The sequence below is a fragment of the Pseudomyrmex gracilis genome, unplaced genomic scaffold (genome assembly GCF_002006095.1).
Source record: "Pseudomyrmex gracilis isolate BER0280 unplaced genomic scaffold, ASM200609v1 scaffold_71, whole genome shotgun sequence".
Lineage (NCBI taxonomy): Eukaryota > Metazoa > Arthropoda > Insecta > Hymenoptera > Formicidae > Pseudomyrmex > Pseudomyrmex gracilis.
Genome location: NW_018020655.1, coordinates 110089 through 124521, shown reverse-complemented (window position 1 = coordinate 124521; position 14433 = coordinate 110089). Strand labels below are relative to the sequence as shown.

Here is a 14433-nt window from a genome sequence, read left to right as displayed (position 1 = left end):
TATATATAAGTTATATATAAACTTATATATATAATTCTATATATAATTATATATAGAATAAACTACATATATTGTAGAACAGGCCTAAGGCCTAAGGCCTGTTCTACAATACAGTCGTAAGCCGTAAGTCGTAAGAAATTGACCAATCACAATCGATTTTCTGTGATTTATCTGTGATTGGTCAATTTCTTACGACTTACGGCTTACGACTGTATTGTAGAACAGGCCTTATGTCTATGGTAGAAGTCAACCTATCTTAACCTGAGCAATATGTTCGAACATGCCGCAAGAAACAAAAGTTCAAATGTGAACGCCAAAAGAGATCGAAGAAGATGGTAAAGTGCGAAAATTGCGGCAGCGCTGAGTTTTACAAAGACTCTGGTTTTTTCTTTTGTGCATCGTGTCAGACGCAAAGTCAGGTATTTAAATCCAATGATAGACGAATAATTTAATACTGTTGCGGTACACACACGAGGCACGTGAAATCAATGTAGTATTTTGCAGGATGTTGGACAAGAGGTGGAATTCGTATACCCAACAGAGAATGTGAGATTAAAAAAAACGAGAATTCGTTCTGTGAGAAGTGGCAACGCAGGTCCGTTCTTTTACAAGAATACATGTAACCCCAATTTCGTAAACACCTGGAACATTAATATCCCAGCGATTCTTGAAAAGAGAGAAAATCTTATTAACTATTTAGTGCAAGAATTTCTAAAAAAATGAAAAAATATATCGAAAAACTAATGTTATTCCCTCGATATACAATGTTGAATAAAGCCTCATGAAGTTTTACAGAGTTCTTGTAACATTTTAATCAATAAAAAATCGCATTGGACAAATGTCTAGGGTTTGTAGGATATGTACACAAAAGAAATGTTTACAGGATTAAGATTAAGAGTAGTAATGAATATCGTGTTCAATATAAAAAATACACAATGACAATAACTAAGTTTCTGTTATTAATGTAATGATTTCTCAGATGCAGAGGCAGTAGGATGGACATCCTGGGAACTGTATAACTTTGCTTTAATCGGCCTGACAAACGAGCTTATTGAGCTTGGTGCATCAGCTAATATAAAGATGACAGTGTTGCAACTATGGGCGCGGTATTTAGGAAAATTAGAGGTAGCTTTCATGTCTACAAAGAAAAAGCTAGTACCCAAACTATCAAGAAGATACAAGAAGAGGTTGTTGCACAAAATTGATTTGTTCTATTTGCATTCTACAAATATTTAATTTTTATTTAAATATGTGTAATTTATTTGTATGACAGGGATGCTGCAATTATATATGGCAAGATTTTATCAAAGACCAAAAAAAGAAAAAGAAAAAGAACTGAAACTAATGTGACAGAAACCGAAGCTTGTTTGAGTGATGAAATCTCCATGAGACACATAAATAGAAACAAGGTATAATCTGGCAAACACAATTTAATCATTTACTGATTTGTTAGACCCAATTGTACAAATATATTGTTTTTTATATGTGCTGTAGAAATTAATGATGACTGCAGACTACGATAGGCACATGCAGTTACAAGCTAACTCAGAGGGAGATACGCTTAGTACATTTAGTCAGAGTGCGCAGTCCACTGTAGGAAGTGAAAATAGAAGGTAAAGAGAATTTATATGAAGAGATCAATGTGCGCAAAATTATAGAATCACTTTCCAAAAGACATCTTCAATATATATTTATACTTAGTTTTAGAATAAAATTTAATGCCTCAGCCAAGAAAGAGGCCAAAAAAGTTAAACAACTGGCGAAAGGAGTACCAAAACACAAACGTAGGAAATACAAGGAAACCCACGTAACAACTGAATATAGATCCGGACCGGAAATTATCACAACCTCCAAATTGCTGGCGATTTTGTATCTGAGTTTGAGGATTCACAATCAGGATATACATCTGGGTGATATGTTGAGGTAAAATTTATAGGCGTTTTATTGTTGATCTCCAAGGCAATATTATATATTGCAAAATATGTGTTATTCATCCATATTTCAATAAAATATTGTGAGTTATGATCCACTGCTGATAGTGGATAATTTTGTAATCGCGCGTAGCTTATGTTTAAAAGTTCTCACGACTTATTTGATTATGTATTATTTAAATATATTTGTCGATATTGTTATCGCAGATACGGGAGAGAAGGTCATTTGTCGTATTACAGACTAGATTGTCTGGTACCTCCTGAGGTAGAGCTGACGAAACAGGAGACGAATTTCTTATCGCGCGTTACGGACGTAACTCACAAAGGTATGAGGAGGATAATTGGACGAATGGCGAAATTTCTCGGGGTCAGACACATAATCTGTCCAAATTTCTTGCCGCTCATCAATCGATACTGCAGCGAATTAGCTCTACCAAGTAATGAATATTCACATACGATTAAGAGACAATTTTTCGTAATATAACAAAGCACATAAGTTCTCAGTCATTCAATTTTACAGATGGAATATCGCTGTACGCGGAAAGACTGATAGCTCTGTCGCCCCCAAAATTGTTTGATATGATATTCCATAAAAGGTTTCACATTCCTAATTACGAAGGTCGTGCTATGGCATTTATTATCGTAGTGATGAAAATATTACTGGGTTTGGATAACGTAACGGAATACGAAATCAGTAACGTTGCTGATAGAATCAATAGGTACGTATTAAGGTTTTCTTTTGCGTATGATATTTCGCCGTGCGAAATTTGTTCAACGTTTTATGATTAACAAAAAATGTAAAGAAAAGAAACCGCTTCTATTATTTCGTAATGGAAGTTTTTGCAATTTAGACATTATTTTGCATGATTGTAAATACTTTGTTCAAATACATATGTCACTATATATAGTTTGACTAATAAAATTCCGTGTTATAAAATAGGTTTTGTTACACATAATTTTTGTTTGAAAACTACTTTCATTAAAGTTGAACGCAGCAAATCTGAAAGCACCTATCACATAGAAATGATTTTTTTAACTAACAGTTGAATGTATAAACTATTCCAAACGTAGTAGTGTAGTCGATTACAATTTTTAAACGCATGTGCCAAATTTGTAAAAGTCACGTTTACATAGACATTCTTGGCTTAGAAAAAATTATTCCGCAATTAATTGTTTAATAACAAAATGATACAGTGTAAAAGCTTCGACTCACCGTGCGTGCTCGTGCACGGTGGTACCGGAAATTTCGACGACGCGCTAATCGTTGAGAAGCTGACGAGCTGTAAAACCGCGGCGTCTGTCGCGTATCAAAGTCTGCTGAACGGCGCGAATTCGATCGGGGCTGTGGAAGCGGCGTTGCGCTGGCTGGAGTGCGACGAGTTTTTCAATTGCGGTTATGGTTCGCTTTTAAACGAATTAGGTATACAAACGTCTGCATTCCGTCTGATGTAACCGAACGAGTAAATAATCGAGTAATATGTTACGTCCTGTGTGATAACAGGAGATGTGCAGATGGACGCGACCATAGTGAACGGTCTCAAGGTTGAATGCGGATCCGTAGCAGCGGTATCGGATGTGGAGCATCCGATATCGCTCGCCAGATACGTTCTGGACAATTTTCCCGACTCGATTGTGGTGGGTCAGGGCGCGAGGAAGTTGGCGGAACACGCGAACTTGAACTGTTTGTCCGAGGGGAACATGACAGCACCCGCGGCGCGTTTAGCTTACAAATTGAGAAAAACAGACGGTTCCTGTTGCTGCACTGACAGTTGTACCAATAATCTGGAAAAGCTGCAGTGCACAGACTTGATAGAAAGTAAACGTTGCCGTTTAGAAGTTTTGCTTTTATTTCTTGCTTTTATTTCGGATCTTGCGAGAGAAACAAACTGATGCCAGTTTTCTTCAACGTAGATAATGGGAGTTCCGTCGGCTGCATAGCTTACGACGGACGCTCCATTGCCGCGGGAATTACGGGTGGCGGTTCAAACAGAAAATTAGTCGGAAGCGCGGGCAATTGTTCGGCGTTGGGTTGCGGCGTGTACGCCGATCGAAGCGTAGGATGTTCTCTGACAGGTTCTCACGAAGAGTCCATCATGAAGCTTGGCTTGTCGAGACTCATCGCGAACGATCTGAAGAAAAGATGTTCTTCCCCGTGGCAAGCATTGAAAAAAACACTCGATCGCACGTTAACGGAATACAATCACGTCGTTGGTGGCGTCGCGTTTAAAAAATCCGGCGAATGGGGTGTTTACTTCACATCCAGCAAAATGCCGTACGCCGTGATCGCGAACGATCGCGTAACTTTCGGCACGACTCCGGACGACAAAAGTGTGGAGAGATACGAGGAATATCGGCAACGTTTCCCGTGTAGTTGCGATTTTCCCTCCGTAACTGATTCCTCAATTGAATTATTTAACAGACATTCTGCTACAATTCCGCCATTCTTCAATGCGTTGCGTTTCTTCTCTCGTTCCAGTGCAATTAACGTCGAAGGTATCAGTGACGTGAAACTGTTCAGTTTCCGTGAGTGGCAGATGTACGTCGAGTGCAGAAGAACCGTGTTGATCAACGCGCACTGTCCCACCAAACTCAAGCACAGTCCGAACACGCCGGACGTCAACAGTCTGTACCTGAGATTCTTGGAGTTTATTGACTCGAAAACGGACAGAAAATCCGAGATAACCACGCGCAAGCATCTGATGCCATCTCAACTCGTTGAAACGATGAAACAGTGCATCAGCGTCGTAAGTCACATTGATCTGCCGCTGAACGAAGTCACTCAATTCCTTCCCTCGCTGACGCCACATCGGTCGTATCTTCAACAACTGCTGGAAAATCCGTTGCACGATCTTCCGAGAATATTGCAGAGTGACTTTTGCTCCACGAAGATTGGCTACATGACGAAACCAGAATAGTAAGACAAAACTTGTTTTTTTTTTCTCGCTCTTGTAATACAAGGTTAAATAAAATTGACGCACTAACGTTCCCTTCTTATTTCAGTATTTGCAGACTGGCTGCGGAACACGACGTGCAAGTGAATTTTATCGATTCGAATCTGCACTTTGTGGAAAAACTCGTGCCGCTTTTCGAGCAGAAAAAGATGCCTTCTGTGAAGGAATTGCAGGAAAAAGTCGTGGTGCAAGATCAGCTTGAGGATATTACGTGTGTCGAGGGGAAGGAAGACTTCACTGAGTATTTGCACAGAAACGTGCCGTGCGAGATTAAAATTGACGCGACGAAGAGCCAGTATTACAGAGAGAGACGACACGCGGCCGCCGCCGCGGAAACGGATAACGTGTTCGCGTTCGCTGAGACTCTTCCGAACGGCAAACTGTCGATCCCGGATAGAAACGATACCAAGAGCGACGCGTTGGAGAACGAAGAAGTTTCCAAAGAAGAATTGTTGTCCAAGTTTTGCAAAACGTACAATCTGGATCTCTCGCGCGCTGAGGAGAGAGTCTTGTTGACGGGTTCGAACTTGAGGAGAAAACAGAAGCGCGAATCTGTCAGAGACGTGCGCGGCAAATTTGTCAAATCTAACGATGTTACTCAGAAAACTCCGAGCTCCGACTGCCCGATAAAATCTGAAACAATTTCGCCGGACAATGTCGACCTGGAAGACGTTTCCGATTTGCTGCCGAATATTTCCGACATTTTGAATGCGAGCAGTAACGCGTCTATTTTTAATGACTTGATAAATGATCAGTCGGAGAACCGTTGTGAAACGACGAACGAGCTGGCGTTCGGCGATCTCTTGAACCTGCAAAGCGACAAGTTGAACGACGGCGTTCTCAGACTGTTCAGACCCTTCAAGGACTATTGGATGTATCATTGCGTCTTCAGTCGCGTTAAGCCAAAGAATTTCGAATTATTCGAGAAGATGCTGCCGAAGAGTTTCCGATGGTTGCTGAACGAATGCGCGAACACCATCGAAATGCCAATCGAAGATTTTTACCAAGAACTATGTGTTGTCGAGGAGTTGTTGGAGAAGTTTATCGCGCAACTTGGTTCGACAGAATAAACAATTCAAATAAATATATATATTAAATTGATCGAAATTATTAAATTGTTTTTTTTATTTATAACGCAGACATTTTTTGTTTTAATAAAACTTTTTTTATATTTTAATTAAACAAAATTTAGTTTTTTATTGTAATCTGCACACTTCAGTACACTTGTGTCAGGTCGACCAGTCGAAAAGTAATTTTCAAAACAAAAATAAATTTTTTCAAAACCAACATTTTTTATAAAAACTAAAATAATTTTTTTTTAATACAAAACCCTTTATCCCTCACAATATGTATCTGTGACTTTTTGTCATTTTTCTGGCGATGCCATTATTCCTTCTCTCCAAAATTGGCTATTTTTTTCTGCAAAAAATGTAGAAGTATATACATTTTGCATTCTTCTACACAATTAAACTTTTTTTCATCGAGCGAATTTTGGAGAGAACAAAATAAATGAAAAAATCTTACTCCTTTTCTATTAACCGACGCAGTGATCTCGCCGCTTGAGTGCGAGGGTTGCGACCGGAAGGGTCTCGAATCCCCGACATTGTGTCGGATTTTTTCGGGCCGGTCACTTGGATCCACTATCTTCATAAAATTTACCTGTGTGGAGGTATTCCACACACGATTTTTTGATACCTTTAATATATTCGCAATTTCGCGGGTAGTGTTATGCGGATTGCTTTCGTAGAGATCGATCACTTTTTTTATATCTTTTTCTGTTTATTTTGCGAGAAGTGTAACTTCAGTTAATGCGGTATTTCCGGCTCGGAATTTTTGGAAGCATCTTTGTACTTGTCTTTCGGTGACTTTGTCACCTCATATACATCACAAGTTTTTTTGTATTTTGTACCGCAGTTTCCCCTTCGAAAAATGTAAAAAAAAGCGCATAATATTACACGGAAATACATCTTTTTGTTATTTGTTAAGTTGTATTTTACAATTGCTGTTGTCAATCTGTTCATTTTGTATTTCAATTTAGGTACCTACTTTTAACTTTTAATTTAATTTCAATTTTTACTTTTTATTTTTTAATTCAATCATTTCAAGTTAATTTTTTACTTCACTTTATTTTTTAATTTTATCTCAATTTCTTTTTTGTTTATACACCGAAGAAAATAAAAGATACGTTTAGTTTTACATTTAATAAATAACACACACATATGTGTAGTTTGGCTCGCTCTAATATACTCTGTTTCAGTTTCATCTTCTGCGTTATCTTTTCACGAGCTCATCTAATTGTTAAATTAGTTGGTAATTTTATTAATAAACAAATCCAACCGGTATATATAATTCTTGTTATTAATTTCTTTAATAAATATCTGGCCAAATGGCGTACATCATGTTCGGTTTCATTGGGACACATTTAATTTATAAATAATTGCTCGATTTAATTCCCATATCGACACTGTTCGACAATCCCAAAGAACGGAAGTGAACCACCACCGCCGGACGCGACTGTTGCACCCGGCGGGAGCGTCCTCGGCCGGCGTTATCGGTACGCGCGGTGCCGCTCGTTTCGTCAGGTCAACTCGTGGGGGCGATGCTACCCAACGGCGCGGCGACCACGCAGTGCGCCTCGGTGTGATCCGTGTGCTCGACGGTGCGAGAGCGGTCGGTACGGAGCCAAGTAGTAAACACCAGTCGGTGTAAGACGGTGTGTCCGCTCGCTTGTGTATGCGTCACGGCGTGTCGGTCGCACTTACAACGTTTTACTACACACGCGTCGCGTCTCCTGCGAAGCGCACCTGTGGTGGTCGCGGCCCCGGAGAGAGTTGCTTTTTTTTGTGCGTTGAATTGTCGCGTTTTTTTCCGCAAGACAATCCACGCAGGACGAGCCGCACGAGAAGATCCCGTGCGTCCCGCGAGAAGAAGAGGTCCTTGTTCACGCGTACACGGTGGTGGTAGTCGTGGTGGTGGTGGTGGTCGTGGTGGTGACACGGCGGCGAAGCCTCGCCGGCAGGACTCTGTGTCCTTACGAGTAAGTAAAGTCGGTGAACCCGCGCCCGCGGATCGTCGCCGGGGACGCGTTGTTTTTTTTTGTCGTTCCCGCAGGACGAATATCCTTCCCCGTTCCCGGAGAGGACTTTTTTTCTTCTCCTCTTTCGCGTTCGGGAAGAAAAAGTGCAACGTCCCTCCCATCGCGCGAACGATCGCGATACATACAAGATCAAATGTGAAATCCTCCACGGATTCGTCACGGAGCCAGCAGCTGACACGCCGACGTGTTCTCGTCGAACACGCGCGGCGCGTGTTCCAAGCCCCGAATCGGAGAAACGTCTCCTAGGTTTTTCCGTTGTGTCAAAAAAAATTCGACAGATATAACCTCCACGAATATTAACAAACTTTCGAATATTCGAAACGTGGTACGTTGCGCTCGTGGGGTTGCGCGAGTGTCCCCACGTAACGTGATCGCGTAATTGTTATATCCGACAATTAGCATTTCTAATTACGAAAACACGACGATTAAGTCTATCTCGGTTGTACACAATCGTCTCGGCACGCATGTGCGTCGGCGAGACGATGGCGCGAAAGCGGTTCACCGGTTTCTTCGATTTAGAAGAAGACGGTACGCGTGTACGTATTTACACGCGCACCGATTCCCCGATGTGCGTGTGCACGCATCCCGCGGATGCGTGCCACGCATTAGCCGCAAGCGGCACTTTAAACTTGAGAAACTTGAGAATTTTATTTTGGTTAAACTTTTTTCCTGTCTTTTATTCCGTCACGTTTCGTCTGTCACGCCTCGGGATGAAATCCCGGCGAGTTATAGTACGTTCGATGAAAGCGAAATAAATTTGTATCGCTTTTTTTTGGAGAAAAAAGAGATTTGCAAAATTTCGCAATTGCCGTAATTTTACCGTTGCTCCAAAAACTTCAGCACAGTTTTTCACGCACACCTGGCAACATGTCTCATAGATCTCTCTGTCGTGCAATCATCTATTTCATTTAATATTACCTTTTGTCATCTTTTGCAGAAGTGATTTGCATAGAAATGCTACAACTTCTCGGTTCAACTCGCGTATATAATTTTTTTTTTTTTTTACGTGCGCTAGCCGCTATTTTCGGATCATTTTGACGAAAGATATATTGCGCACTTTTTTCTTTTGCAGTCGGAGCTTGATAATTAATTTAATAATATTTAATAATATTTTCTAATTTAATAATATTTAATAATAATTTCTAATGTAGTCGAAACTTGATAATTAATTAATTCTTAATTGTAATACGAGAATTTCATTTTTTTTTTTTTTTGCAACACTTTTGCGTAAAATTTATTTGTCGCGCACTTCAATCTCGAAATCTACGTCGACTAATCGATTCAATAACCGTCTCGACGCTTATTAACAACATTTCAAAGATGGAAAAAAAAAAAAAATTATGATACGTGAGTCAAAGAATTGCGAGAGAATCTCTTTAACAAGCGAGAGAGAGAGAGAGAGAGAGAGATTATTAAATCTCCGCGTGCATAAAAAATCTAAAAGCAGAAAGGGAGAAATTTTAATTAATGGGAGAACCGTATAGTATTGACTGTCGCGTGATCGTATTGGTACGAATCTCGTTGTCGAAACAGTAGTTAATTGCCGAGGGTCAGTGTGACGCAAGCACCTATTGCCGCATGGCAAATAATCCTTTCCGGTTACGCCTTCGCCGTTTGCTTGCCGAAGACGTGTGTCCTCCTCGCCGAGGAGAAACGACAATATCGCGCTGGAACGCGCGTCATCAGTAACGCGCACAAGGACGAATAGGATCGTCACATCACTTTTTTTTTTTTTTTTTCATAAAACAGACAAAAAAATGAGAAAATGACACTGAAAGCCGTGGTCGTCTTCTTTATTTTTCGAGTATCGATTTGACTAAACGGGGACGAAACTCTTCCCGGGGAAATAAAAGCCTCTTGGAAGTTTTTCGAACGCGGAGCCTCCTTTACTTTTTCTCCTTTTTTTTCTTTTTTTTTTTTTTCTCTTTTTTGGAAAGAGTCCAATTTTTCTCTCGAGTGCATTACTCGTTGTGCCGCTCACTCTCTCCCGGGAGAAAGATTCGATCCTCGTCGTGTCCTTTAACGTCCGACGCGCATCCCGTTGGTGGACGCGCGTCTCTTCTCTCTCTCGAAGTAAGACGCACACACCGGGCGCAGCAGGCTCCTCACCTTGAAACACAGACCGAAATAAACACATCCTCTATTTCGGTGCAACCTCCTCTCGCACGGAGCACCCTTAAAGTACACTCCGGCTCCGGTGTATTATTCGGTCGATAAATACGATCGTCGGATTTATGCGCCGCCGTCGCGGCGGTTGTAGGAAGTGACACAAGAAAATAATAAATAATAAAAAAAAAAAAAAAAAAACACATCTTACAAGGATGCTCATTCAGAAAAAGAATTTTTAACGAGCTACGCGTACACGTCTTTTTTTGTTTGTCTCGCGCTAAAGATAACAATTATTCTAGTGACCTGAAAGTCTGTAGTAACGGAGAAGATATCAGTAATGTAAAAAAACTACTTGCTCGAATTTGTATATTTTTGTGTCCGCACATTTGCAAACGAATCGCGCAATCGCCTGTCTTTCGAAATATTCGAGTAGTTCGCATATTTTCGACTAATTGCACGTACACGTAGTAAATACTTCAGCAAACTTTCTGCTTTGAACGTATAATATTGGATCGCAGAAAGTGCAGCGTCTTTTTAAATGAAATTTAAAGACTCGTCGCAACGCGATTCACTTAACGTAAATGTTGGTGTACACAGAGAGAACAGTTTTTTTTTGTTTTAATTTAATAATCCCATTGTTCGACTTACACTTACTTTTGTATTTTCAAACAACATAATAATCTTTCTCTAGACAATAATTTTGTTGAATGAAAATTTTCATATTATTTGACGGAAACATTAAAAATTGATTGTTTCAACCTGACAATATTTTATTTCGTGGCACGCGATACTTTTTTTTCTTTTTTGTGCTGGATTGCGTGCATGCGAATTTGACAATCTCCGGATTTCCAAATCGCAATCGGTTGCAATTCTCAGGACCGGTTGCAATCGTAGAGCAAACAAACATCATGCGCCGCAGGCTTTACATTAGTTTAGCGCTAAATATTGATTTAGCATTAATTCTCGCTAAGAGTCGAAGTCAAACACTTTGAAACTCCGTTTGAACCGTGCGCCAATAGAATATAATTTGTTTGAATTTCACAGAATTTGTTAAAGAAAATTTTCTCTCCGTATACGGTTCCAATTTTTTTATTATTTGCGCGTACCCGCCACGTCGCATCTCTCGGACGTGTTGTCGTCTACGCGACAATACCTATCCTATCACCTATTGGAAAAACGCTGCGAACAACTCAATTTGCAAGCAAAAACAATATCAACATATCGCATTTGATTATTTTGTTGTTGTTGTTGTTGTTGCAACAAAGAAGTTTTTTTGCAAATGCGCGTTTCGAAGGTTCATCTCGCGCGAACCTGGTTTCAATTTTTCGTCGAAGTTACACGAGTTATCCTTGAGCCCCGGTCAATTAGAATTCCGTCCAAACAATCCGCTCTATGACACAAAACCACAGCACGTGCCAACGACGGCGTTAGGCGATAACGTAGAAAATACTACGACTAACCTTAACCAACTCCTCCTCCTCCTCCACTGCTGGAACTCCCGCGTGTACGCGGCGCGTTTACCTTACATCAGAGGTCACACCTGTTTTCGATCCCGGTCTTTGATAATCTAAACACGATATCCTCCCGTTTCATTGCGCGCATGTGTCGGTTGCGCAATAAAGGGTGTAAACGACACGCGTTTCATTAAGTTCGCTCGCGCAAATAGTAAAAATTCCTTCCGCCGCGGATATACGCGACGATCGATCGAACCGTGTGTGGTTTTCGCGAAAGATCAGGATTTACAGATTTTTCTTCCAGATTTTTTTTCCTCAGATCGAGCCCAAAATTCGCGGAGTTTTTTTTAGAAGAAAAAAAAAATCGTCTCGTACGTAATTTAAAAATATTGCCGCCTCGACCTCGCCCTCCGGACCAGGGATTTATTATCCTTTTCGGACAATAAATCATTATTCGCTTATTACTCTCGGGCGAGGCTGCTCCCCCGCGCGCGCCTGCTCTCCGTGTACCGAGAGGAGCCTACCGTTCTCGGAGGGAAGATAGCACCAACACGAATTAAATTCCGAACGTAACCGGTGCGCTCTCCTTGACCCAGTCTTTCGGCTTCTCTTTCTTCACGGCTTTTGTCCGACGCGGTAAACGCGTCCACACTCGCGAACGAGTTTTTTCGGCGCAATCTTGAGGTTATCATCTCGTGCTGAAAAAAAAAAAAAAAAAAAAAGAAACTTTGATTTATTGGTACGTTTATCGCGCGAATCCCCCAACTTGTCTGCTCGCGCTGTGTCTCTTTTCGTTTGCTTTCGCGCGCAAAAAAATGATCGCGACTCAGAGATTTTTTCGGAGACACGTCAATTTCGTGTCTCCGAGCTCGTGCAATTTTGAACACTTGAGTGGACTTTGCGTGACTTTGCGTGAAGAGAAGTCATCAACAGGTGTGTCTCGCGAGCAAGGAAACCCACCTACGTGATATTTGCGTTTGTACATGTCGCGCTCTTTTTCGCATTAAAGTTTAAACAAACCCGATTTATTTATATACATCGACCTTTTATCTCTCCCCTTCCCAACTTTTTTCTTTTGGAACCGTATCACCGTATACTTTTTTTGTGACCACGTAATGCGCGCAATTAGTATTCTTCTCGCAAACTCCCTACGGTCTCTCTCTCTACGGTTTCCTTTCGATGTAGCCGCGCAAGCACCTGCGCGGAATAGATATTGTAATAAAATTTAATAATAACGCGACGACGTTGTTACAATCGAGACATTTTGAGAAGTCGCCGACGACGATTCTTTTTCGACGCGACGTGCGTCTCGATCCTGTACCTGCGTGTTTTATCATAATCTAGGCCGTCTATAAGCGGCGGCAACAGCAGCTCGCGAAGCAATTGCCAAGCGTACGGCGTACTGGTACAATTAACCGGTTGAGAGCGTTGAAGACACGCATCCTCTATGGACCGCCTTCGAATAGGCGCTTTTATCACGCGCGCGTCTCTCTATCAATTGTTCGGGCCCGTTTTCTGGACGAACCTCAAAGCGAGCATGAAAGCTTCGGTCAATCGAACGGGATAGCGCACCGGGCACCGATTATCTCAACTATCTAGGACGTTATCGCCGCGTCGACGTTATCACGTAGCTGTGTATTTATTGATATTGCGCGTGTAGTATCTTGCACACGCGCGCGCGCACACACGCACACGCCGCTTTAGCGTGTTGGTCGTAATCGCAACTCTCTCTCTACGGTGTTTCGAGCTTAATAATTTCTAATTAATTTAATTGAGTTCAATTAATCAGCGACTGCCTCTTCGATCCACCTCCTCCTCCTCCTCCTCGCGACTCGTCAGCAAGAAAACTACCTCGAGAGAGAGAGAGAGGGAGGGAGAGAGAGAGAGAGATTGAAAGCCGGTCGAATACGCTTTTCTAAAAAATTGCAAAAGATGTTCGAAGCCTTGTAACGGCACGGTTGTAAGACTTCATCAAGATGACCTACTATTAGGTGCGCTCTTCTAACCTCTTGACATTGAACACCGGCCTGCCATCGCGGATATGTGTATCCCACTTCCACAGTGGAAGCCGACGGAGTCTCCTTTATTGCCCGCTCTTGTCTTTGTAATTAAAAGAAAAAGAAAAAAAAACAATCGATATGTGCGGTGGGAGGGATGGGTGATTCTTCGCGCGAGAATAATCCAAAGATGCGGAATAAAATTTTGTCGACCATCACGGATTAAGGCGGAGAAAATCGATCCTGAACGTTGAAAAATTGATGTATTTCCTACGCGCCTAATTGAGTTTGTTAATTACCTCCAGTACATCGTGTGTACACATCACGTCACTTGTAATAATCATCGGTTGAACAAAGTGGTCGAAAACTTCGAGCGCTGAGTATTCTCTTTAGAAAAAAATTACAAAGAGAATTCTCAATCTCTTCGAAAAAAAAAAAAAAAGAAAAGCTCGAAAGAGAGCTTCGATTACTTGCAAGTAATTTTCCTCGGAATTGAGAAAATTCGTATCGTACCACGAATGTGTCGAATGTGCTCCAAAATAAATTCTCTCTCTCTCTCTCCCTCTCTCTCCTCGAAATAAGACGGGAGAAATCTAATCGGAATTTTAATTTTTAATGTCGGGACGCTAACTTACGCGTGTGACAACATCGGAATTAAAATTAGGAATGTGACGCGGGAATGCACGACTCTAGTTTCATGGAAATGAAAATTGCTGGCAAGCCGTGGATATGAGACGGCGTGACAGATCTTTTTCAAAGAAAGACAGCGTATTCTTACACCGTTGAATTTAATCGCCGTAGTCGATTAAACTCGATTAAATGTGAGAGAAAAACAAATTGAGAGGACCTCGTTAATGACATTAATTTCAACAAGATGTAACTGATTTTTTTTTT

The 14433-nt window shown here is 41.2% G+C and overlaps 2 protein-coding genes across 2 annotated transcripts; both read left to right on the top strand.

The window, feature by feature from the left end:
* Window positions 1-269: 269 nt before the first annotated feature.
* On the top strand, window positions 270-6023 carry LOC109854671 (TATA box-binding protein-associated factor RNA polymerase I subunit B). The gene is made up of 10 exons (XM_020428001.1): window positions 270-419; window positions 505-595; window positions 980-1187; window positions 1274-1409; window positions 1495-1613; window positions 1702-1923; window positions 2139-2368; window positions 2452-2650; window positions 4408-4845; window positions 4932-6023. Exons 1-10 carry the CDS (start codon window positions 333-335, stop codon window positions 5950-5952), a joined length of 2751 nt encoding a protein of 916 aa, XP_020283590.1. The 5' UTR covers window positions 270-332; the 3' UTR covers window positions 5953-6023.
* Window positions 2934-3930, top strand: LOC109854672 (probable isoaspartyl peptidase/L-asparaginase CG7860). The gene is made up of 2 exons (XM_020428002.1): window positions 2934-3351; window positions 3433-3930. The coding sequence occupies exons 1-2, from the start codon at window positions 3117-3119 to the stop codon at window positions 3819-3821; spliced, it is 624 nt and encodes a 207-aa protein (XP_020283591.1). The 5' UTR covers window positions 2934-3116; the 3' UTR covers window positions 3822-3930.
* Window positions 6024-14433: the final 8410 nt, after the last annotated feature.

Excerpts from the sequence above, each read along its gene's own strand:
- LOC109854671 (XM_020428001.1), top strand. The coding sequence starts at position 333 with ATGGTAAAGTGCGAAAATTGCGGCAGCGCTGAGTTTTACAAAGACTCT. Across the intron at positions 1,614-1,701 it reads GTAGGAAGTGAAAATAGAAG|TTTTAGAATAAAATTTAATG; the intron begins GTAAAGAGAATT and ends ATTTATACTTAG. Across the intron at positions 2,651-4,407 it reads GTTGCTGATAGAATCAATAG|TGCAATTAACGTCGAAGGTA; the intron begins GTACGTATTAAG and ends CTCTCGTTCCAG.
- LOC109854672 (XM_020428002.1), top strand. The coding sequence starts at position 3,117 with ATGATACAGTGTAAAAGCTTCGACTCACCGTGCGTGCTCGTGCACGGT. Across the intron at positions 3,352-3,432 it reads TTCGCTTTTAAACGAATTAG|GAGATGTGCAGATGGACGCG; the intron begins GTATACAAACGT and ends GTGTGATAACAG.